General features: G+C 44.7%; 1 protein-coding gene and 1 long non-coding RNA gene across 4 annotated transcripts in view; one reads left to right on the top strand and one right to left on the bottom strand.

The window, feature by feature from the left end:
* The window catches only part of nfx1 (nuclear transcription factor, X-box binding 1), an 85,300-nt gene extending 72,878 nt beyond the window's left edge, over nt 1–12,422 (bottom strand). For all 3 annotated transcript variants that reach the window (XM_070881093.1, XM_070881095.1, XM_070881094.1), the window contains exons 1-3: nt 12,224–12,422; nt 5,626–6,699; nt 823–984 (exon numbers count right to left, since the gene is read on the bottom strand). In XM_070881093.1, the coding sequence (XP_070737194.1) occupies nt 823–984; nt 5,626–6,699; nt 12,224–12,254 (1,267 nt within the window). In that variant the 5' untranslated portion in view covers nt 12,255–12,422. The remainder of the gene's footprint in view (nt 1–822; nt 985–5,625; nt 6,700–12,223) is intronic.
* A 129-nt stretch (nt 12,423–12,551) lies between these two features.
* Nucleotides 12,552–15,524, top strand: LOC139263923 (uncharacterized). Its single transcript, XR_011593250.1, has 3 exons — nt 12,552–12,631; nt 12,925–13,161; nt 15,048–15,524. It is a non-coding gene; the product is annotated as an uncharacterized lncRNA (long non-coding RNA).
* Nucleotides 15,525–25,610: the final 10,086 nt, after the last annotated feature.

The raw sequence follows: 25,610 nt of genomic DNA, 5'->3' as shown, positions 1-25,610 counted from the left end.
GGAAGATAAATGGCAAATCCATCAGGTGGCCATTGTCTGGAAGTGTCGGTCAATTCAGTAAAATTAGTTGACGATATTAAGTCCCGTTCTTGTGTCAGCCATGACTCAGTGGTACCACTCTAACCTGAGTCAGAAGGCTGTAGATTCAAAATCTGTGAGCACAAAATCTAGGCTGACACTCAAGTCATTGAGGCCGATATTGAAGGAATACAGCACTACTGGAGAGGACGTCATGCAGATGAAATGCTAAACCAAAGCCCTGTCAGGTGGACATAAAAGATCTGATGGCACTTTTACTCCCTGGTGTCCTGGCCAACATTTATCCCTTAACCAACATTGCTAAAACACAATATCTGGTCATTATCACATTGCTGTTTGCGAGAGCTTGCAGTGTGCAAACTGGCTGCTGTGTTTCCTACATTACAACAGTGACTACACTTCAAAAAGTACTTCATTGGCTATAAGGTGCTTTGGGATGTCCCGAAGTCATGAAAGGCACGATTTGAATGCAAATCTTTCTTTTATAGTCAGGACAGATTTATAATAGAAAAATGGACATTTACAGTGACACCTACAGGTGCAACTTATACTGCAGGTAGATGTGCACACTTGTAAAATGGGATTTGCCATTGTCAGAAGACAATATTGGAGTTGCCCATACTTTTTCCAATACATCATCTACAATTTGCACTGTAAAACACCCTGCCCTAATTAATCTCCTGAGGGGGAGAATGATTATTAACTGTATGCATTATAGTTTATAAAACAAGCAAGGCAGCAGAATTCAAATGCTACATGCAAACAAAACTGCAACAAACTAACCTTCAGCCTGAGAAGCTGGTGATCTTGCCCATTTCTTAATACAATTCAAGTGGAACACGTGATAACAGCTTTGACAGCTCCAGACAGGTACCATCACACGGATCACCTCACAGCAAACCATACACTCATATTTCTCAGCTGTAAGATGTTCAATCAGTAATCCTGACAAAAGGAACAGGTAGTTAGACCAAGTAATACTAGTGGCTGCTGAAGAAAAGACTAGGGCAGTGTTAGTGGGGACCAGTCTAGAAGACAGAGCTAAACAGTTACTGATCAAAAAAGTAGTGATTTTAGAATACTATATTACAATGAGTTCTATCTGCTAAACAATATAATGGTATAGATAAGTTATCAGTCAGCTTATTGATATCAATATGAATATAAAAATGGGGGGGGGGGGGGGTAATAAAATAATCACACAATTAAGCAAATACATTTTAACGCTGTATCAAAAAATAGCTTATGAGATGCTCTTAATTTAGCACCTCAAATTGGTCCCACCAGTACAAGTTGCAGTAGTTTTCACACTTGTGCGCGCAGGGACCCTGTACAAATGTAAACACAGTGGGGTACAGTCGCATATGGCAGTGGACTAGCAATCTGGAGGTTGTGAGTTCATATCACAGAATGCAAGTTGAGAAATTTAATTCAATTGAATCTGCTGAAATGTGGGCTGGCACCAGAAAAAAAACCATGAAAGCTGCCAGATATTTGTAAAAACCCAACTGGTACACTAATTTCCTTCAAGGAGGGGAACCCGACACCACTACCCAGTCTGGCCGACATGTGACTCCAATTGCATAATACATGGTTCACTCGTAATACCCTGATGAAAACTAGGGATGTGCAATAAATGTAGCATCACCCACATCTCAGAAGAAATATTAAAAAAACAATGCCAAGAACCCCCTACTTCTGAAAGACAATGTCAGCTAACTGACATGTTCTAACAGCTCTAACTGGTTGAACAATGGGAACATTTAGCTATGGAGAGTGGCGAGCTTTTCCATGTGCAAAATCTGGATTTCCAAGATATGTTGGACCACTAAGTCGGTATAGGTATTGGATGCGTCCATTTGTACTAACTGAAATGCAGCTGTTTCTCTGATTGGTCCCCTTGGAGGATAAGCCACATCCTGAAGTTCCTCTGGAATGTGTATCTGGAACCGCCCAGCCCAAGTTGAGTGAATTTCCAAATTGTAATTCGATCCATTGTGACTTCAGAAACCAGAGGATAGATCTCCCCAAAAGCCACCAAGTTCCAGCCGAAGTCCCTTACCCCAGCATGTGTGTTGTCTCCCACAGCCGAAGTCCCTTACCCCAGCATGTGTGTTGTCTCCCACAGCTGAAGTCCCTTACTCCAGCACGTGTGCTTCCTCCCACAGGCAAAGTCCATTACCCCAACACAAGTGCATCCCTCTGCCAGCTGAAGATCCTTACCAAGCGCATGATCTTACCCCACCCCCCCCACAATAGATGGGGCATTGTGTGCGGATTGTTAACATGTTTGCTAGCTATGAAGTGAATAGAGAGTGTTGTGACTTCTGGGTTTCATCCACCCCAACGAACTCCCTTGTAACACATGCACCGAGCTTGCATGCACCAGGGGGTAGGAAGATGATCCGTCTTCTCCAAGTTCCCTATCTCCCCTCCGATACCCCTCCCCCCACACGTGTCTCTCACTCTCCACCTCCCCTGCAGCCTCTCTCTCTCAATCTGCCCCCCGCTCCCCCAGCAGCCCCTCTCTCTGCACCCCCCTCCCCCCCAAGCTCTCTGCCACCGCCCCCCCCCTCGAGCGCTGTGCCACCCCCAAAGCTCTCCCTCTGCCCCCTCCTCCACACCCCGTGTCTCTCTCTTCCCTCCCCCCCACCTTTGTGTCTCTCTGCCCTGCCCTCTTCCCCCCCCCCCCCCACCTGTGTGTGTGTGTGTGTCTCTCTCTCTCTCTCTCGTAACCCCCAGCTCTCTCTGCCCCCCACCGGTGTCTCCCTCTTCCCTCCCACCTGTGTCTCTCTCCTCTTTCTCCCCCTCCTCCCCAGCCACCTCTTTCTCCCCCCCCTCCCCAGCCTCTCTCTGCCCCCCCCCCCCCCCCACAAGCTCTCTCCCTCTGACCACCCAGGCTCTCTTTCTCTCTGCCCCCCCAGGCTCTCTTTCTCTCTGCCCTCCACCAACCCCCAGCTCTCTCTCTCTCTGACCATCCCGCTCCCAAGTTCTCTCTCTCTCTCCCTCCCCCCCCACGCTCTCTTCTTGTGCTCCCCCCCCCCCCGAAAGCTCTCCCTCCCCGGCACTGCAGAGGCTCGGGGCCCGCTCAGGGCTGCGGGAGGCTCGGCGGATGCGGGAGGCTGCTCGGGGGGGCAACGTGGTGTTGGCCGCATGCGCAGAAAAGAGCAAGTAGTAATTGCGCTGGGGGGAGAGGGCGGAGTCAGTGATACTTGTTCTAACTCTCGCTTCTGCGCATGCGTCTAGTTACTGCGATAGGTATTACCATTTATGTTGTCTCAAACTAGTTATTGATGAAGTCCCTGAATCCTACAAGAATGTAATCAGTTATAAAATGTTGCTGCGCAGGAGGCCATTCGGCACATCGTGCCTGTGCCAGCTCTTTGGGAGAGCTATCCAATTAGTCCCACTCCCCCGCTTTTTCCCCATAGCCCTGCAATTGTTTTTCCCCATTGAAGTATTTCTCCAATTCCCTTTTGAAAATTACTATTGAATCTGCTTCCACCATTCCTTATGACAGTGCATTCCAGTTCACAATGACTCGCTGTGTAAAACAATGTTTCCTCCTGTCCCCTGCTTTTTTTGCCAATTACTTTAAATCTTGTGTCCTCTGGTTCCCAGCCCTTCTGCTACTGCAAAGTTTCTCCTTATTCACTCTTATCAAAACCATTTGTGATTTTGAACACCTTTATCAAATATCCTCTTCTCCTTTCAAGCAGAGAAGGTTAACAACCCCAGATTCTCCAGTCTCTCCACATAACTGGAGTCCCACAGCCATATTAGCATGGAGAGAGAATTGGCTAACTAACACAAAACAGAGAGAGTTGGGATAAATAGGTCATTTTCCGGTTGGCAAACAGTGACTAGCGGAGCTGCCACAGGGATCGGTGCTGGGTCCTCAACTATTTACAATCTATATTAATCACTTGGAGGAAGGGACAGAGTGTAATGTAGCCAAGTTTGCTGATGATAGAAAGATGGGTGGGAAATCAAATTGTGAGGATACAAAAAATCTGCAGAGAGATATAGTCAGGCTAAGTGAGTGGGCAAAAATCTGGCAGATGGAGTATAATGTGGGAAAATGTGAGATTATCCACTTGGCAGAAATAATAGAAAAGCAAATTACAATTTAAATGGAGAAAAATTGCAAAGTGTTGCAGTACAGAGGGACCTGGGGGCCCTTGTGCATGAAACACGAAAGGTTAGTATACAGGTACAGCAAGTAATCAGGAAGGCAAATGGAATGTTGACCTTTATTGCAAGGGGAAGAGAGTATAAAAGCAGAGAAGTCCTGCTACAACTGTACAGGGTATTGGTAAGGCCACATCTGGAGTACTGCGTACAGTTTTGGTTTCCATATTTAAGGAAGGATATACTTGCACTGGAGGCTGTTCAGAGAAGGTTCACTAGGTTGATTCCAGAAATGGGGGGGGGGGGGCGGGGGGCGTTGACTTATGAAGATAGGTTGAGTAGGTTGGGCCTATACTCATTGGAGTTCAGAAGAATGAGAGGTGATCTTATCGAAACATATAAAGATAATGAGGGGCTCGACAAGGTGGATGCAGAAAGGCTATTTCTACTCATAGGGGAAACTAAAACTAGGGGACATAGTCTTCGAATAAGGGGCCACCCATTTAAAATTGAGATGAGGAAGAATTTCTTCTGAGGGTTGTAAATCTATGGAATTCTCTGCCCACAGAGAGTTGTGGAGGCTGGGACATTGAATATATTTCAGGCGGAGATAGACAGATTTTTGAGTGATAAGGGAGTAAAGGGTTACGGGGAGCGGGCAGGGAGGTGGAGCCGAGTCCATGATCAGATCAGCCATGGTCTTATTGAATGGCGGAGCAAGCTCGATGGGCCAAATGGCCGACTCCTGCTCCTATTTCTTATGTTCTTATCCCTGGTATCATTCCAGTCAATCTATTCTGCACTCTACATACACCTCAGGTTTCTCTGTTCATGCATCCCCTTTAAAATTATATAACTTTGTTTATATTGTCTCTTATTCTTCCTATCAAAATAAATCACTTCATACTTCTCTGCGCTAAATTTCATATGCCATGTGTCTGTCCATTTCACCAAGCTTGTGAATATTTGTCACGATGCATGATCAGAAAAAATGCCAAACTATGACCTGTCCCAGTGATAAATGGCTGCTTAACTCCGAGATACTGATGACGACTAAGGTTCCTTCAGCATAGTGACATTTCCTAAAATAATTTAGCAAATCTTAAGGGTTTAACACATCCTCAAATTTTAAAAGCTCTATTTCACCTGTTCCACAAGCCACTTTGAGGAAACTGAAAACAAAGATACATATTATTCTAACTCAACAACTTATTGATTTTACAACTTACATTATCCTTCATTTCTGAATGGCACTGGAAGCAATTTGAATGGCATATTTGTATAATTCTGCTGGGATTGAGGGAGGGCGAGGTGAAAGGGTTTAACATGTCCCAAAGTACTACAACAGGTGGAATTCAAGCACTTTCCACAATATAGCAACTTTCTTACTTCAACTATTTGTAACATATTTTTTTAAATCAGTAAGTTTTAATCAATGAGATTTAATAAACTAACCTGTGTGAGTCTCCTTGCTCTTGTGTACTTCCATCTGTTTTTTCCAAAATGTCTTCCTTCCTGAATCAAAGGATTTCTTTTGCAGATCTTGTGGTCGTTTTCTTCTCCTTTCTACTTCACTCACTTTCCACGTGTGTGTTCGGTGACTCAACCGGTCCCGCAATTTGGGATTCGCTCTCTCCCCATTTAGATCAGCCTTTGTATCCAATTCTGAAGCAGTCATGGAGAAACTGGAGCCTATCCTAACATTGTCTGCATTCGGACTTCTGTACACTTCATCGTCAGAGTACTCTTTACCCCAGGTCAATCCTCTCGGACTAGTTTTACTTTTAGGAAACTTTCTCTGTGACTCATCGTTGTATTTTTCACCATTCTTATCCATTCCAGGAGGCTCATTAAGTGTTTCTGTTTCACCAGCTTCTGGTGGGCTCATGTTTTCAGTCATTTCATTGGCTTTCTTTCCAAACGTTCTATTGTCTTTTTCAAAGGCCAGTCTTCCTTGGCTAGCCATTCCTCGACCAGGTTTATGCACATACAGGTTAATTTTCTTTGGTTTAGCTCCTCCTCTACTTTCTGGTGCTCGCCAACTTTCTTGTTCTAAATTGTGAATCTTTCTGTGTCCCATAGATTCTGCCCCTGCCTCCATTGTATCTTTCTGTACATCTTTCACCAAATCTTTTTCTAATAAGCTTGGTTGCACAAAGTTTCCAACAGGTTCCTGCTGTGACTCTTCAGCAAGCCACGTTTCTCCAGAACAGGACTTGTCTTCTCTTATTCGGTGACGCCGCTGATTTTGGAAGCTATGCATACCTGCTTTATTTTGGCTAGTCCTGTGTCCCTCACTGCCTGTCCTGGGATTAGGGGTGGGGTCTTGCTCATAATGATTCCTTGACTGCTGATAATATTCTCTTTTGTGTGTCAAACCACAGCGATAGCTACGAAATGGCTGCTGCCTCGATGATGGTAGATTTGTATTATTGTTCCTGGTAAAATCCTCTGGCTTCTTGTTTTTTTGGGTTTCCTGCATTTCCCGAGGAATGAAATCTGCAGCATCTGGATTAAGCTCCAGTCCGCCTGTTGAATACAGATTCATAAAAATTGGGAGATTCATGAGCTGCTGGAAAAATGCGTCTAAAAATGTTCTCTTTTCTACCACCGCTTAATAAAATGTAAACAATATTACCATTAATAATCTAAGAATAATGGAAAAAAACCTCAGCAGTTCAGATGATTTCAAAATAAAAACAGAGCTAGAGAGGTTTGCAACCACCATCTGAATATAGCAGTAATATTTGTTTGCAAAATTGAAGCCCATGGGATTAAAGGAACAGTGGCAGTGTGGATATAAAATTGGCTAAGGGACAGAAAGCAGAGAGTAGTGGTTCTCCAGACTGGAGGGATGTATAAAGTGGTGTTTCCCAGGCATCGGTATTAGGATCACTGCTCTTTGATATATATTAATGTGGAGTACTTTGCTTGAATAATAAGCTACAGTCATTGCCAGGAAATACCTTGTAAACTCTCAAATGGTTCACAAGAAGGTAATCCTATTTTTTTTAAAATGTATAAACAATTTTCTCCACCAATTTCCCTCTCTTCTCGCAGAGGTATGGTTAAACTTTGGTACCACACCCAAGTAGCTATCAACAGTTAATTGTCACCAATGAGAAACCAGTAACTTTGGACTTCTGGTTCCCAAAACTTTCCACCACTGAGAATTTCCTCGCCCACTTCATGTCAGTTGTAGATTAATTGATAGAGGTTGATTGTGATCATCCGTCAATAACTCCATTATCGTGGTATCATGCGATGACCAAGATATAGAACGTGGTCTTTTTTTGTCGAGCAATTCCTAAGTTACCTTAAGAATAGATTATTCGTTAAAGCTAGCTATCGTATATTTATAAATTCTATTTAAAGAACTATTTACCTGCCTATGAGGATTTTAATTTCTCTAAAGGTGAAGTGGTGCACACAATATTTTTTATATCGTGACTTGAAATTATACTGGTTTTGAGAGACAATGCATGCTTCATCACTAAGTTATTTGCTTTGGCCTGAATTGCAGGTATCAACCGTTTGCATACAGGAATCATTTTCCAGTTTGGTGGTTGAGAAAACAGATTATATGAAATCTGTCCAAAATGTACATTGCTATAATCCAGTAAGGAGGTATAGATCTTACCCCTCATCCACCACCCTCGATTTAATGAGTGTTACTTTGCTGTATGACTTCTTGTCCAACATCAAGTCATGAGTAAACCATAACTTTCTCTAGCTTAATACTGGCAAGGCTGATACCATCTTGCTCAGCTTCACCCAAACCTCCATATTCCAGCCTCGAATCCATCCCCTTCCCCAGTTGCTCACTCCAGCTGTACCTGATGGTGCGTAACCTCAGACTACTGTTTGAACCCAAGCTGAACATTAAACCTCAGCTTTTAAAATCACCAAAACTGCCTGTTTTCACCTATAACATCTTCCACCAGTGTCCATATCTAACCCCACTGAAACACTCATCGATGCCTTCATTACCTCCATGTTCAACTTCTCCAATTCTCTTTTCACTGCCTTCTAAAGCTCCATGCCACATAAACTCCAGCTTGTTTAAAACTCCATTACCTACATCCCATCTCATAATAAGTCCCACTCATCTATTACTCCATCCACTCAACCCTCCATTGGCTCCCTTCCCCCACCACATTGACTTCAAATATTCATTTACAAATTCCATCACAGCTTTACCCTGCTATCTTCCAGTTTTATGCTCGAGATAGTTCCCTGCATTCTTCTGACCCTGGATTAAATGAGTGTATCCCATCCCTCTAGTCCAGCATCAGTAGCAGAGTCTTTCGCACTTACATTTCTGCACTCTGGAACTCTTCCTAAACGTTCATTCTTGCGACAGCTCTTCCCAATTTTAAAAGACTCCTGAAAACCTACCTTGTCCACTACGCCTTTGATTAAATCTGCTAATACCTGCTCAGTGTTCATACTTCCGCTTCTTATAAGTGCCCAGAGACTTTTCACTGCATTAAATATAAGTTCGAGAAGTGAAAGTGACTGGTGTAAAAAAACATTATGCCAAGAGAATAAAACACGAGTGGCTTATGCTTGCAACTTGTAAACTTAAAAAAAAATTTGTTCCGGGATGTGGGAGTCGCTGGCAAGGCCAGCATTTATTGCCCATCCCTAATTGCCCTCGAGAAGGTAATGGTGAGCCGCCTTCTTGAACTGCTGCAATCCTTATGGTGAAAATACTCCCACAGTGCTGTTAGGGAGGGAGTTCCAGGATTTTGACCTAGCGACAATGAAGGAACGCCGATATATTTCCAAGTCAGGATGGTGTGTAAATTGGAGGGGAACTTGCAGGTGATGGCGCTCCCATGCACCTGCTGCCCTTACCCTCTAGGTGGTAGTGATCGCGGGTTTGGAGATGCTGCCAAAGAAGCCATGGCGGTTTGCTGTAGTGCATCTTATAAAATGGTACACACTGCAGCCACAGTGCACCGGTGGCAGAGGGAGGGAATGTTGAAGGTGGTGGTTGGGATGCCAATCAAGCTGGCTACTTTGTTCTGGATGGTGTCGTGCTTCCTATGTGTTGTTGGAGCTGCACTCATCCAGGCATATAGAGTATTCCATCACATTCCTGACTTGTGCCTTGTAGATGGTGGAAAGGCTTTGGGGAGTCAGGAGGTGAGACACTCAGCACCGAATATCCAGCCTCCGACCTGCTCTTGTTGCCGTAGTATTTATGCGACTGGTCCAGTTAAGTTTCTGGTCAATGGTGACTCCCAGGATGCTGATGGTGGGGGATTTGGCGATGGTAATGCCATTGAATATCAAGGGGAGGTGATTAGACTCTTGCTTGTTGGACATAGTCATTGACTGGCACTTGTGTGGCACGAATGTTACTTGCCATGTATCAGCCCAAGCCGGAATGTTGTCCAGGTCTTTGCTGTATGTGGGCATGGACTGCTTCATTATCTGAGGAGTTATGAATGGAACTGAACACTGCAGTAATCGGCGAACATCCCCACTTCTGACCTTATGATGGAGGGAAGGTCATTATGAAGCAGCTGAAGATGGTTGGGCCTAGGACACTGCCCTGAAGAACTCCTGCAGCGATGTCCTGGGGCTGGGATGATTGAACTCCAACAACGACCTTTCTTTGTGCTAGGTATGACTCCAGCCAGTGTGGAATTCCCCCCTCCCTCCCCCCGATTTCCATTGACTTCAATATTACCAGGGCTCTTTGATGTCACACTTGGTCAAATGCTGCCTTGATGTCAAAGGCATTTACTCTCACCCCACTCTGGAATTCAGCTCTTTTGTCCATGCTTGGACCAAGGCTGTAATGAGACCTGGAGCCGAGTGGTCCTGGCAGACCCAAACTCAGCATGTTATTCGTCACTAAGTGCTGCTTGATAGCACTGGTGATGACTCCTTCCATCACTTGCTGGATAGAGTAGACTGATGGGGCAGTAATTGGCCAATTTTGGGGACAGGACATACCTGGGCAGTTTTCCACATTGTCAGGTAGATGCCAGTGTTGTAACTGTACTGGAACAGCTTGGCCAGAGGCGGGGCTAGTCCTGGAGCACAAGTCTTCAGCACAGCAGCCGGGATGTTGTCGGGTCCCATAGCCTTTGCTGTATCCAGTGCACTCAGCCGTTTCTTAACAGCACGTGGAGTGAATCCAATTGGCTGAAAGTTGGCTTCTGTGATGGTGGGACCCTCAGGAGGAGGCTGAATGGATCATCCACTCAGCACTTCTGGCTGAAGATGATTGATTGCAAACGCTTCAGCGTTGTCTTTTCCACTTGCGTGCTGGGCTACACCATCATTGAGATTGGGGAGCCTCCTCCTCCCATTAGTTGTTTAATTGTCCAACACCATCCATGATTGGATGTGGCAGGACTGGAGAGGTTTGATCTGATCCATTGATTGTGGGGTCACTTAGCTCTGTTTATAGCATGCTGCTTTCACTGTTTAGCATGCATGTAGTCCTGTGTTGCAGCTTCCCCAGGTTGGTATATCATTTTTTAGGTATGCCTGGTGCTGCTCTTCTGCACTCCTCATTGAACTAGGATTGGTCCCCTGAACTTGGAATAAAACATTGTATATTCATGGACATTTTTTAAATAGCAAGGCAATACATTTCCTCTACAATTATTTTTCTTGTATCTATAGTGCTAGCACCACTAGCACCTGAAGAGCAAACGTAATACCCGCCCTCCTATATGGTTCAGACATAGACTACGTACAGCAGGCACCTCAAAACACTGGAGAAGTACCACCAACACTGCCTCCGCAAGATCCTGCAAATCCATTGGCGGGATAGGCACCCCACATTCTTACTCAGGCCAACATCCAAGCATTGACCACACTCCATCAGCTCCGTTGGATGGGCCACATCGTCCTCATGCTCGACACGAGACTCCCAAAACAAGCACTCTACTCAGAACTTCGACACGGCAAGCGAGCCCCAGGTCAGCAGAGGAAACGCTTCAAGGATACTCTCAAAGCCTCCTTGAAAAAGTGCAACATCCCCACCGACACCTGGGAATCCCTGGCCCAAGACTGCTCGAAGTGGAGGAAAAGCATCAGAGAAGATGCCGAACAAGTCTCTTCGCCGGGAACAAGCTGAAGCCAATTATAGACAGCGCAAGGTATGCATGGCAACCCAAGCACCCCACCCACCTGTTCCTTCAACCACCATCAGCCCCACCTGTGACAGAGACTGTAGGTCCCGCATTGGACTCATCAGTCACCCGAGAACTCATTTTTAGTGTGGAAGCAAGTCATCCTCGACTCCAAGGGACTGCCTAAGAAGAAAAAAAAAAGAGAAGCTTGAAGCTAAATTTACATCGACTTTGATACATGGATTAGCAAATAGTATTTGATAGTAGCACAATTCTATACTGATGTACACTGTGCAAAGAGTATTCATGTTTACAAAGACATCTAGTGTGAACAGGTGATCTGCGACTCCACCATTCATACCATGGTCAGAAATCCTCACCTGGACCTGTACCAGCTCGCGCTATTCGTTTCAATGCATTTAAAATTTACATATTATGTAGAATTCACAGCACAGAAACATTCCATTCAGCCCATATGTTTATGCTCCACATTAGCTTCCTCCCACCTAATGCTATCAACATATCCTTCCTACTCCTTTCTCCCTCATGTACTTATCTGGCTTCCCCTTAAATACACCTATACTATTCACCTCTACACTCTATGTGGTAGCTCTTTGGGTAAAGTTTCTGCTGAATTAGGCATTGGATTTATTAGTGATTCTCTTATGTTTATGGCCCATAATTTTGGATCATTCACAAGTAGAAACAACTTATCCACCCCATCAAAATGCTAAAGACCTCTATTAGGTCATCTCTCAGCCTTCTCTTTTCAAGAAGTTGTTTAACGATCCAAATCTGCTATTAAGCTCCTTCACATGACGACATCTTTAAGCGCCTCACCCACAACCGCTCGATAAACCGCCCTCAGGCAGCGAATAGAGACGGTACCGAGTGACGGTGCGCTTGGCCTAGCCCGGCTCGACCCAACTCGGCCCGGGTCCCTGGTACAGTACCTGCCGGCTCTCCCGTCCTTGGCGCTGCCATCCTCTCTTTGCAGCTGTCGTTCACATCGTTCCGCAAACAGCCAAGGCTCCGGGCCTGCTCTCGGCTTGAGCGGACAAAACCCGAGCCCACCACAGACCGAGGGAGGGGAAAACTGACCGAAAATCAACCGGAAAGTCTGGGCCTCTTGCCGTCCAACTCCGGCCCCGCCTATTGCGCATGCGCCTCACTCACAACGTGCCCACTATTCAAACGGAGATAGTCAGCGCAGTACCGGTCGCAGGGGGCGCTGTCCGCGGAGAGCAACAAGAGGCGCGGGGTGAGAATGCACCCGTAGGAGTGACATCATCGCAGGAGCTGCAGACACTGAGAAAACAGCCATTACAGCTGACTGCAGCCAGCAAGAATGGATCTGATGTGTAAGTTTATGATTTGAAAACACGCAGTGACAGAGGTTTTGTAACTGGTTGAGAAAATGTTTCACATGTTGGAGGGGATAAAAAAAAACGTTAAAAGTGTATGAAAGCCTACGGTGAAATCCAAATGTTGGAAACGATGCATTTCTGTCAGGTCCAGGGCAATGTTTCCTGGAAACAAAATCATTTTTATATTTAAAGCTTGGCATTCTGGTTAATTTTAGTAGGTTTATATTTCACAATTAAAAAGTATCTAATCGTTTAAAAAGAAAATATGACCTTTGGTTTTTCAACAGACCAACCAGATCATCACGTCTCTAAAACAAAATATCTTTCAAAGAAAATGAATTCTTGGCATATGGATGTCGTTGGCAAGAATGGCATTTATTGCCCAACCCTAGTTGCCCTGAGAAGGTGGTAGCTGTAGTTGTCTTCAGTCACTGATTAGCAGTTTCATACAACTGAGTGGCCACTTAAGAGAGCAGTTAAGAGTCAACCGTGTTGGGACTGGATTCATGTGTAGGCCAGACTGGGTAAGGACAGCAGATTTCCTTTCCTAAAAGACATGAGTGAACCAGTTGGGTTTTTACAACAAAATAACCACTTCGTGCTCACCTTTTTTTGACACCAGCTTCCTTTTATCATCAGATTTTAAAAACTGAATTCAAATTCTCAAACTATCATAATGGGAATTGAACCAACTTTCTATTATTAGCCCAGGCTTCTGGGTTACTATTCCAGTTAAATAACTACTACACTGCCATACCCCTCAACCCCATATCCCTCAACTTAATTCACAGGGACACTATACCTTATCCAACTCCTCACAATTTCACAGAAACAGTCTCTTCCAGCTCTCCCAGTTCAGGTTGGCACTCCTCTTCCTTGCCCCTAGTTCATGTTGAAACTCCTTTCCTATCCTCTGACTTAACGCTGGTATTCTTTCTCTCACACCCTGGAATACCATTCCCAGCTTCTAACCCCTTCCCTTCATTGCCATCAATTTCCCTCTTTTTAATGTTCCCTTTATTGTTCCCCTTTCTGCTCCCCTATATTGCTATCCATTTCCTCTTTCTATCAGTCCCATTTGTACCTATGTCAGGGTCCTCCCTGTTCTAAGTTGCTCTTAGAAACATGGAAAATAGGTGCAGGAGTAGGCCATTCGGCTCTCGAGCCTGCACCACCATTCACTAAGATTATGGCTGATCATTCACCTCAGTACCCCTTTCCTGCTTTCTCTCCATACCCCCGTTCCCCCCAGCCGCAAGGGCCACATCCAACTCCCTACCGAACACATCCAACGAACTGGCATCAACAACTCTGCGCTAGAGAACTCCACAGGTCAACAACTCTGAGTGAAGAAGTTTCTCCCCATCCCGGTCCCAAATGGCCCACCCCCCATCCCCAGACCGTGACCCCTGGCTCCGGACCTCCCCAAAATCGGGAACACTCCTCCCGCATCCAACCTGTCCAGTCCCGTCAGAATTCCACATGTCTCATTCTTCCAAACCCCAGCGAATACAGGCTCAGCCGATCCAGCCTCGCCCCACATGCCAGTCCTGCCATCCCAGGAATCAGTCTGCTGAACCCTCGCCGCACCCCCGCAACAGCAAGAACGTCCCTCCTCAGATCAGGAGACCAAAACTGAACACAACACCCTAGGTGAGGCCCCACCAAGGCCGTGCACAACTGCAGCAAGACCTCCCTGCTCCTACAACCAAACCCCCCAGCCACGAAGGCCAACATGCTATTGGCAATAATAGCATTGATTTTGAATTTTCTATATTGCCGGTGGAAATTCCTGTTCTTGCAAGAATTCTCACCTGCAGTATACCGCAGCTTGAATTCCTTTAATAAACACTACAACAACAACCTATATTTATATAGTATCTTTAATGGAGTAAAATGTCCCAAAGCGCTTCACATGAGGATTTATAAGACAAAAACATTTGATACCGAGCCACATGAGAAATTAGGGCAGATGATCAAGGAGCATATTAAAGGATGAAAGATAGATAGTGAGGCGGAGAGGTTTAGGCAGGGAATTCCAGAGCTTAGGGCCTAGACAATAGAAGACACAGCCACCAATGGTTGAGCGATTATAATCAGGGATGCTGAATAGGGCAGAATTAGAGCAGCGCAGATATCTCGGGATTGTGGGGTTGGAGCAGATTAGAGATGGGGAGGGGTATGGAGGGACTAGGTGCAGCATTGTGTAGACAAGGGCACAACATTAGCAATCAGGCTTGGGCTGGAGCAGGCTTGAGGAGAAGGGACTCCGCGTATGCTGATTTTTGGACGCAAACACTGACACATTAACAGGGATTCCAAAATGCTGACTGTCAGAATTGAATAGTGATGATTGGCATATATGTAATACCTAGAGGATTTTCCTCACTTTTTTTCCATTCAACTCTAGCTGAGTTAACTGCAGAGGTCAGAAGACTCCCATTGGTAATCAACAGGGATGTCAGAGGTGAGTGTCATTATGGATGTGTGAAGTTAGACATTAAATAGTGTAAGGGATAAATTGTAAGGTTGCAAATAGGGTGTCAGAATTATGCTGAAGGTAGCAAACTTATAAAGTGCCTATGTATGTAACACTTGCTTGTATAGGTATAGCACAGTTATGCACTTTAAACCATAGCTTAACCTTAGGAACACTTAAACAGCTGAAATCAACAGTTTAAAAGTTCCTGAGGAAGAGATAAAGAAGCTAGTACAAACTATCCGAGGTGTTGGATAGACTGGGATAAAGGGCAATATGGAACAAAACAATGAGGAGCGATGGACAGTTGCATGTACCACTCAGAGCCCGTCGGATAAAAGTTGACAAATCAATGTAACTTTGCTGATAACAATAGACCTATCGATAATTTTGTAGGAAGATAGCTCCTCTCCAAAACCTGTATAAATTATGCTTGAAAACTCTTGTATTTTGGAGGTTCCACGACTGAATGTTCCCTTGCAATTGCTCGAAATAAAAGCTGGTTGAACCTGGGATTTCGTGTGTTCACTTCTGTGGTCGTTATACAACAGGAGAAGGGCGAGGTGTCGATTAACTATACCAATTAGTCCACCTTGAAGGAGAGAAGTCTGCTTTTTTACCCCTACAAATAGCATATATGCCAATCAAGAAAAAAATATAAAAAACAGACCAATAAGCTGCCAGCTGAAAAACAGCATTAAAAATAGGTGTTGTGACACCTGAAGACTATGGGCCTGAATTCACTCTCCCCACGGGCGCACACGAGATGCGCGCGTGCCCATAGGGTTCCCGCAAGTTCTGGGTTTAGGTATGCACATAAACCTGGGACTTGCGATCTGTCAAGAATTCTCTTCACAGATCCACCACATCTGAAACTAAAGGGCCTCCGCGGGCGGAGAGTTGGGCCCAGCTCCTGCCCAGCGAATGTCCTTCAAATTCTTACAGCAGGCATAAGGCTTGCTTTTATCAGATAAGACTTTTAAAGTACAGAAAAATACATTTAAAAAAAAAAAAAAAATTTTTTAATCCTGTAAGTTTATTTTTAGACCCTTTAAAATATGTCAATTTTTATTAATTTGAAATATGTGTTTTTTTTAAAGTTATTTTCAGTGTTTCTGTGTTTTTGGGGGTATTCCCATTCATACTTGTGGTTCTGGATATACGGAACGAATAAGTATGAATGGAGATCCCCAACTCTGATAGGTTGGGCTGGCCCACGTGATTCCAGTGATGCATACAAAACCCATATCCTCCTGGGGTACGTGTGCCTCTACAAAGGCTTTATCGTAGAGGATCGCAAGTTTCCGAACCTCCGGGACCACCAGGTACTTTCGTAGAAATGTTTGCGGTCAGAGACACCTGCCCGCGGGAAGCCTTTGACTGCAAATTTTGGGCCCAAGAGTTTGAGTGAACAGACAGTGGGGTATGAATCTAAACTGCAGATGTGCCTGAGCTGCAATCACTTTTATTGTACAGGAGCAGCTAAGTGTGCAAAAGGGGGATACGAGTACCTATTTGCACAGATCTTATTTTTTTAGGGATCTGGGGTAGTGTAATTCTTCTTTTCAAGCCAAACATAATGTGTCTTGGAAGAGTTACAGATATTTTAAATATGAAACTTCAAGTGCATTAATAGTTCATCATGGAACTTGGGAATAATTAGTTCTTGAATTTGCTTCAGGTTTAGAGGTCCTATTCACACTGACAATCCCAAAGCACAGTCTGAGCTCCTGGAGATTCATGTGGTGATGACGTCGTGAGTGCTAACATCATCATCATGTCGCACAACACAGTTGTTTATTTCTACTTTAGGACTTCACCCTCAGAAAAGACAATTGAGTGAGGATTTTAAAGTTTAAAATTAATTCTTTACCTGACACCAGAAAATTTTGCCCTCTGGGACCTGAACTGCATGAGACATTTACAGGGCAGTCTGCGATATGAATTTCGGGTCTGAAACCACAAGGTACCAGGGTCTGAAGATCAATTCAATCTACCATTGACCATGTTTACACACCATCTTTAGTATCACTGCAAATCAGTAACTAATTTTCAAACAAACTTAGGTGAATGCAACCTAAAAGTAGGTATAAGGATTGCAATGTAACTTCACAGGTTACAGTTCCTTTCAACAACAACTTGCACTTATATAGCACCTTTTAATGTAGCAAAAATCCCAAGGCACTTCACAGGTTATCAGCTAAAATTTGACACCAAGCCACATTGGAACAGGATTAAGCCATTTAGCCCTTCGAGCCTATTCCGCCATTCAATGAGATCATGGCTGATCTGTGACCTAACTCCATATACCTGCTTTTGCCCCATATCCCCTGAATACTTTTGGTTAACAAAATCTTATCAATTTCAGATTTAAGATTAACAATTGACCTAGAATCAATTGCTGTTTGCGGAAGAGAGTTCCAAACTTTTATCACCCTTTGCGTAAAGAAGTGATTCTAATTTCACTCCTGAAAGTCCTGGTTCTAATTTTTAGGCTATGCCCCCTAGTCCTAGATTTCCCAACCGGCAGAAATAGTTTATCTCTACCCTATCGGTTCCTTTTAATATCTTTAAAACTTTGATCAAATCACCTCTTAATCTTTGAAATTCCAGGGAATATTACTGTAGTTGCAGTAATCTCTCCCCATAACTTACCCTTGGAGTCCAGATATCATTCTAGTAAATCTATGCTGCACTCCCTCCAAGGCTAATATATCCTTCCTAAGATGTGGTGACCAGGGCTTAGTATAGCTGCAGCATGACTTCTAACCCCTTGTATTCTAATCCTTTCGATATAGAGGCTAGCATTCCATTAGCCTTTTTAGAAATATAGAAATTAGGTGCAGGAGTAGGCCATTCGGCCCTTCGAGCCTGTACCACCATTCAATAAGATCATGGCTGATCATTCACCTCAGTACCCCTTTCCTGCCTTGATCGCTTTAGCCGTAAGGGCCATATCCAACTCCTTCTTGAATATATCTAATGAACTGGCATCAACAACTCTCTGCGGAAGAGAATTCCACAGGTTAACAACTCTCTGAGTGAAGAAGTTTCTCCTCATCTCGGTCCTAAATGGCTTACCCCGTATCCTTAGACTGTAACCCCTGGTTCTGCACTCCCCCAACATCGGGAACGTTTTTCCTGTTCTGTCAGAATTTTATATGTTTCTATGAGATCCCCTCTCATTCTTCTAAACTCCAGTGAATACAGGCCCAGTCGATTCAGTCTCTGCTCATATGTCAGTCCTGCCATCCCGGGCATCAGTCTGGTGAACCTTTGCTGCACTCCCTCAATAGCAAGAATATCCTTCCTCAGATTAAGAGACCAAAACTGAACACAATATTCCAGGTGAGGCCTCACCAAGGGTCTTGTACAGCTGCAGCAAGACCTCCCTGCTCCTATACTCAAATCCCCTAGCTATGAAGGCCAACATGCCATTTGCCTTCTTCACTGCCTGCTCTACCTGCATGCCAACTTTCAATGACTGATGTACCATGACACTCAGGTCTCGTTGCACCTCCACTTTTTCTAATCTGCCGCCATTCAGATAATATTCTGCCTTCATGTTTTTGCCACCAAAGTGGATAACCTCACATTTATCCACATTATACTGCATTTTTTTTTGTAACTGTCCATGACATTTTAATGATCCTTGTACATGGACCCTTAAGTCTCTTTGGACCTCCACTACTTCCAGCGTTTCGCCATTTCGAAAGTACTCTGATCCATCCTTTTTAGGTCCAAGATGGATGACCTCACACTTGCCTGTATTGAAGTCCATTTGTCAGTTTTCCCATTCACTTAATTTATGAATATCTCTGACATTTTATGCTTCCATCTACACTGCTTACAATGCCGCCTTTTGTTACCAGCAAATTTGAATATGTGGCTCTCTATCCCGTCGTCAAAGTCATTTCATAAATACTACTTATTGGGCAGTCCCCCAGAGTCGAGGACGACTTGCTTCCACACTAAAATGAGTTCTAAAGTGACTGATGAGACCAATGTGGGATCTACAGTCTCTGTCACAGGTAGGGCAGATGGTGGTTGGAGGGACGGGTGGGTGGGGTGCTTGATTTGTTGTACGTTCTTTCCGCTGTTTGTACTTGTTTTCCGTGTGCTCCCGGCGAAGGGACTCGAGGTATTCATTGCCTTTTCTGATGCTTCTCCTCCACTTTGAGCAGCCTTGGACCAGGAATTCCCAAGAGTCGGTGGGGGCGTTACATTTTTTCAAGGAGGCTTTGAGGGTGTCCTTGAAGCGTTTTCTCTGCCCTCCTGGGGCTCACCTGCCGTGACATAGCTCGGAGTAGAGAGCTTGTTTTGGGAGTCTCGCATCGGGCATGCGGACAATGTGGCTGATTGAGTGCCTCGATGCTGGGGATGTGAACGTTGACATTAGTGTGCCTATCCTGCCAATGAATTTGCAGGATTTTGCAGAGGCAGCGTTGGTGGTACATTAATAAATACAGTGAATAGTTGAGGCCCCAACACAGATCCCTGTGGGATGCCACTAGTCACATCCTGCCAGTTAGAGTACCTGTCCAGTATCCCTACTCTCTGTCTCCTGCTGCTCAGCACATCTCCTATCCAAGTCAATCGTTTGCCATCAATTCCAGTCTCTAATGAGGAACTTTATTGAATGCCTTCTGGAAGCCCATATAAATAACATCCATAGACATTCCCTGGTCCACTTCTTTAGTTACCTCTTCAAAAATTTCAATCAGGTGTGTCAGGCATGACCTCCCCTTTATAAATCCATGCTGGCTTTCTCTGATCAGCTGGAAATTTTCAAGGTGTTCAGACTAATTTCTTGACAACAGATGTTAGATTAACCGGTCTATAATTCCATGGTTTCCCTCTCTCGCCTTTCTTAAATAGCAGAGTAACGTGCAATATTCCAGTCTATCTTTCTGAATTGAGGCAACTTTGGATAATCATAGTTAGGGCATCTGTAATATTCTCGCCTACTGCCTTTAAAACCCTGGGTTGAAAACCATCTGGTCCTGGGGATTTGTCACTCTTTAGTGCCATGATTTTTTTAAATTACTGTTAATTTGTTTATGTTCATTTTGATGAGACCCGTCCCTGATTCAATATTAGTTTCTTTTGGATTTCTGGTATGCTATCTCTTCCTCTACTGTAAATACTGAAGCAAAGTAATCATTTAACATGTCCACCATTTCCTTATTTTCATTTATATCTATATCACCATTGTCAGTTTTTAAAGGGCCCACATTGCTCTGAACCACCCTCTTTTTCCTAATATAATTGTAAAGGTTTTTGTGTTGATTTTGATATCCCTTGCAAGTTTCACTTCATAATCCCTTTTTGTAGCTCTTACTATCTGTTTTGTGACCTTTTCCTTTTCCTGTTCTTTGTATCGCTCCCATTCATCAGGATCTGTGCTATTTTCTGCATTTTTGTATGCTTTTTCTTTTAGTTTTATGTCGGCCGTTAACCTCTTTAGTTGTCCATGGCTGTTTTATTTTGGCAAGTGGAGCTCTTGCCCCTTAGGGGTATAAAGTGGTTCTGTATCACGTAAAATTATTTTTTGAACAACTCCCACTGATCTGTTGTTTTGCCCATTAACAGTTTTGCGTTGTTTACTGTGGACAGCCCCTGTCACATCCTGTTGAAGTCGGCCTTACCTAAATCTAGAATCTTAGTAATTGTTTTGCATTTCTTCCTTTCAAACACAACATTGAGCTCAATCATATTATGGTTGCTATTAGATAAATGTTCACACATCGTCTGTCTCTTTGCTGAGTTAGTTCTACTGGTTTTTAAGCTTTGCTAGTTGCTGGCTTGTGGTTTTACTTTTTCTCCGTCGCTTTTGATCTACAGTGACTTCCAACTTGCATCAATTTCCGCACCGCAACCAATTCTCATTCCTCGGGCAATAACCTCCATCCTCCAATTCTCTACCCTTCAAATAGCTTCTGCACTTCACTCGCCTGCTACACCTGTCTCTGAATATGGATAACAGTTCCATGCCAATTCCATCCTCCCATGGAGGCTTTATCCCTCCATGGGACCTCTGACTTTAACTCTGGTCTTCTTACTATTGTCTCCAACCTATTCTCTGCTACTACTAGAAACTATATATCCCATTAATTACTACATAACCAAGCCTATGTAACCTGAGCTTTTCGCTGTATCCATTTGCATGTGCACTTTGGCTGGTGCGCCGAACCCGAGCTGTTCACTTCTATTTCCACTTTTTTCTCCCGCCTTTTCCTTTTCTCTTTATCCCTCTCTGACCGTTCTTTCCTGTTGTCATGCCTCCTCTCATCTCTCCCCTTTCGGATATTCCGCCCTCCTAAATTCTTACCCCAATCCTTCATTACTCTTCGATCTTCCAACTCTCCTGCCACCGTCCCAGGCTTGACTCGCTCTTAGATAAGGCCACAGCTTCCCTCTGTACCTCCCTTGGCATCTCCAAAAGGCCCACCATGGTGCTCGTTGCTGCCTCATCAGAAGCAACAATCCCAACTGTTCCAGGCTACTCTCTCGCCAACCTTCCTGCACAGCGTTCGTTGGAGGCCAATCTCCTCCCAGTCAAACTGAACCCTCCCAGTGCTGATCCTTTGGACGCTGGCAGTGTGTCATCCATTACTGACCCGCGCCACATCTCCCTCCAGAATATCTGTTCACTTGCGAACAAGGCCCTTGACATTCATGAGCTTTTGTGGATGATTGCATTGACATCATGGCCCTGACAGAAACTTGGCTGAAGCTTAAATGAAGCCTCCCTACCCGGCTATACCCTCCACCATTTCGCCACCCACACCACCGTGGTGGCGGTGTGGCTCTCATCACCAAATCACACCTTAGTCTGTCCCCCTTCTCATCCGGTACTTTCTCCTCTTTTGAGCATCTCACGCTATTCCACCCCTCTCACCTCATTTAAAATTCTTGTTCTCTACTGCCCGCCCAAGTACCATAAAAATTTTATTACTGATATTTCTTCACTGCTTTCCTCTCTCAGCCACTGCACCAAGCGACTTCTCACCTTCTGATTTCAACCTCTGTCTCAATTCATCATGCCCTCTCTCCCCTATGTTCACTACCCTCCTATCCTCCCTTATCCCTCCCCATGTAAACTCCCCAACCCATATTCACGGCCACCCACTCGACGTTGCCGTCTCGCGTGGCCTTGCTACTCCCATCATGTCAATTGCAGATAAGGCCATTTCTGACCATGTCCTTGTATCACTCTCCATCCCCTCTTTCCCCCCGCCCCCAACCCTACTTCCTACTGTGCACGCCCCTGGGAAAAAAACTCTTCTCCAACTGCACTTACTGAATCCCAGCTATCCAATCATTGGCCCTCCATTCACCACGACATTTCTGCAGCTACCAGTTTTCTCAACCACACCCTCCCCACAACCTTTGATGCTCTAATCCCTATTAAAACAATTATACACTCTCTCTCTGGCAATTAAACGCTATTCTTCGCCAAATCTGGTCGGACCACATAAAGCATTATCGGGTCACAAGAGGCCAGAGTTGGAGGAATGCAAAGTTCTTGGAGGGTTACAGGCCGTCAGTTCTGGAATTCCCTCCCTAAACCTCTCCGCTTCTTCACCCCTCTCTCCTTTAAGACCATCCTTAAAACCTACCTCTTTGACGAATCTCTTTGTCACCCATTCTTCATCTTTGTCTTGGTGTTAGTGTCAATTTTTGTCTGATTACGCTCCTGTGAAGCACCTGGGGACATTATCCAACATTAAAGGGCTGTATGAATGCAAGTTGTTGCAGTTGTAATTGTTATATTAGTTGTTACTGGATGTAAAACAAATTTATGTTTTAAATAGTTGTGATCGGTCATTAAAACAAAATTATTTTGAGGATCTGCATGTCACAAACCTTTGAGCCCTTGAAATTGGAGTACAAACAAAACATATTCGACCTTTTACCTATTATACAACATTTTGGAAGTCTTTGTCAATCCTAGCTTTTAAAAATATTCCGCTGACTAATAGTGGATTACACATATATGGCAATCATTTTGAGTTAAGGGCTATTTGAACTCATGTTCTTGCAAGCAACCAAAATTAAAGCAAGAAGCTGTCAAGGCCATAATCCAATGTCATGCTTAGAACTCGCTTTTTTTCTTCTTTGGGTTTATGATGTCAAATTAGTTAAATTAAATTGCAAGCTTGTAACTAATTCTAATGGAACTCAAATGCATCGTTAATATTATGGGTCATATGTGGAATAAAAATAAGCATTATATTACATGACAGTTTGAGTGTTTTAATTCAGTAATGTCAGTAGATGTGATTTTAAAATGGGGTCTAATTACTGTAAATCCAGTATTTTATTATTCCCAAGTGATAAATATTATATCTATATATAATGTAATCAATTCAGTATCAAACCACCTTCATTCATAGTGTTTCACTCAAACAAGCAGGTAAATATTTTCAATTATAACACTACAGTAGAATTCTCAAAATAAATTATTTCTGCAGAAGAAAGGATAATGTAAAATAGGATTTGATTTTAAAATATTAGCTTTTTGGCCCCAGTTATGAAAATAAAGAAAATGCTGGTTCAGACCTCCTTTCTGGCATTGTTATTATTTCCTGCAGTACATACACTGGACATTCTCTGTAACTTTGTGTCAGGGTGTAATTAACCACATGAAGGTATTAATAGTGCAGGCGTTTATATCTTTTTAAAATAATTAAGTCATGGGAAACTTCTGGAATATATTATTTCTAATTTATTGAATGTAATATTTAATCAAATACATAGAAAATGTTGGACATTATAACATCTCTGTTTTTGTCATAATTTTTCCACAGAAAGGAGTTGGAAAAATAGTAACTTTTAATGCTGCGATTTTGCAAGCAATGTGTATTCTAATGAGTTTGGCACCCAGATGAAAGGTGGTTCATATGCTTCAACAACAATTTGCATTTATATAGTGCTTTACTATCGTAAAACACTCCAAGACGGTTCACAGGAGCATAATTAGACAAGAAAATTGACACCGAGCCAAAGAAGGAGACATTAGAAAAGATGACCAAAAGTTTGGTCAAAGAGGTAGGATTTAAGGAGCATCTTAGAGGAGGAGAAAGAGGCGGAGAGGTTTAGGGACGGAATTCCAGCGCTCCAGAGTTGGGGATGCACAAGAGGCCAGAATTGGAGGAGCGCAGAATTCTCGGGAGGTTGTAGGGCTGGAGGAGGTTACAGAGATAGGGAGGGGCGAGGCTATGGAAGATTTGGGCTGATTGGAAATTGCTTCTCCCAGAGACTAAACAATAAGCAATTTGTTAGTTTGCCCGAGGATTTGAAAAGACACCTCTCACCATTGTGTTGGAAAACCGTTTGATCTACAGCAGACTTTTGAGAGGCACAGGCTTTTTGACACAGTAAGAGGCTTCTTAAAAAAAAAGGTATGGGAAATAAGATGCTGCACAGGCAACTGGGCAGCAAAAAGCTAGTAAAGACAATGCATTGCAAGGAGAGTTATTCTGACCTGGGCTGTTGGGCAGGATGCAGAGGGATTATTCTGATTAAGTAAGATGACCCACCGAAGTGAAAGCAGCACTGAGTTTTCTTTATTTTGTATCATTGGGCCCAAGTTTCGAGCCGCGCCTAGAACGGCGCAGTCCCGACCTGGACGCCTGTTTTTCGCGCCACAAAGTGCACCTAAAAAAAACCTCCAGATTCTCCACCTCCCTGTAGGTCCTCTGGCCCTCGGCGCAGCGCAGCAGGGGCTGTAGGGGGCGAAGCCAGGTCCCTGCGCTGAAAACAGTGCCGGGACCTCTGCACATGCGCGCTACAGTGGGCACGCAAGTGCAGTAGCTCCAGGCGCCCGAAACTATGTGGGAGGGGCCCGAAGCACGCAGCTCCTAGCCCTGGCCGAATGGCCTCACTGGGGCTGCATGAATAAGGCTCCTCCCACGGCCAGCTCCTGCTTCCTCCCGACCCGACTCGACTCCCGCTTCCCGCCTCCGGACTGGACCCGACACCCGCTGCTCCCCCACCACGACCCCGGACCGGACCCGACACCCGCCGCCCCCCCCCCCCGGACTGGATCCGACCTGACTTCCCTCCCCCGGACCTGACCTCCCTCTCCCTCCCACCACCCCTCCGACCCGACCCAACGCCACCTACCTGTAAATCTGGTGCTGGGGACGGGCCCGGCCCGTTCAGCCTCCCACCCCCTTCTCCTTCCCTCCCCCCCCCCCCCCCAATCTCCTTCCCCCCCCCCCCCAATCTCCTTCCCCCCCCCAATCTCCTTCCCCCCCCCAATCTCCTTCCCCCCCCCAATCTCCTTCCCCCCCCCAATCTCCTTCCCCCCCCCAATCTCCTTCCCCCCCCCCAATCTCCTTCCCCCCCCCCCAATCTCCTTCCCCCCCCCCAATCTCCTTCCCCCCCCCCAATCTCCTTCCCCCCCCCCAATCTCCTTCCCCCCCCCAATCTCCTTCCCCCCCCCGATCTCCTTTCCCCCCCCCGATCTCCTTTCCCCCCCCGATC

Source organism: Pristiophorus japonicus, chromosome 5 (genome assembly GCF_044704955.1).
Source record: "Pristiophorus japonicus isolate sPriJap1 chromosome 5, sPriJap1.hap1, whole genome shotgun sequence".
Classification (NCBI taxonomy): domain Eukaryota; kingdom Metazoa; phylum Chordata; class Chondrichthyes; family Pristiophoridae; genus Pristiophorus; species Pristiophorus japonicus.
The sequence above is the reverse complement of the archived record's forward strand: the minus strand, read 5'-3'. Positions and strand labels throughout refer to the sequence as shown.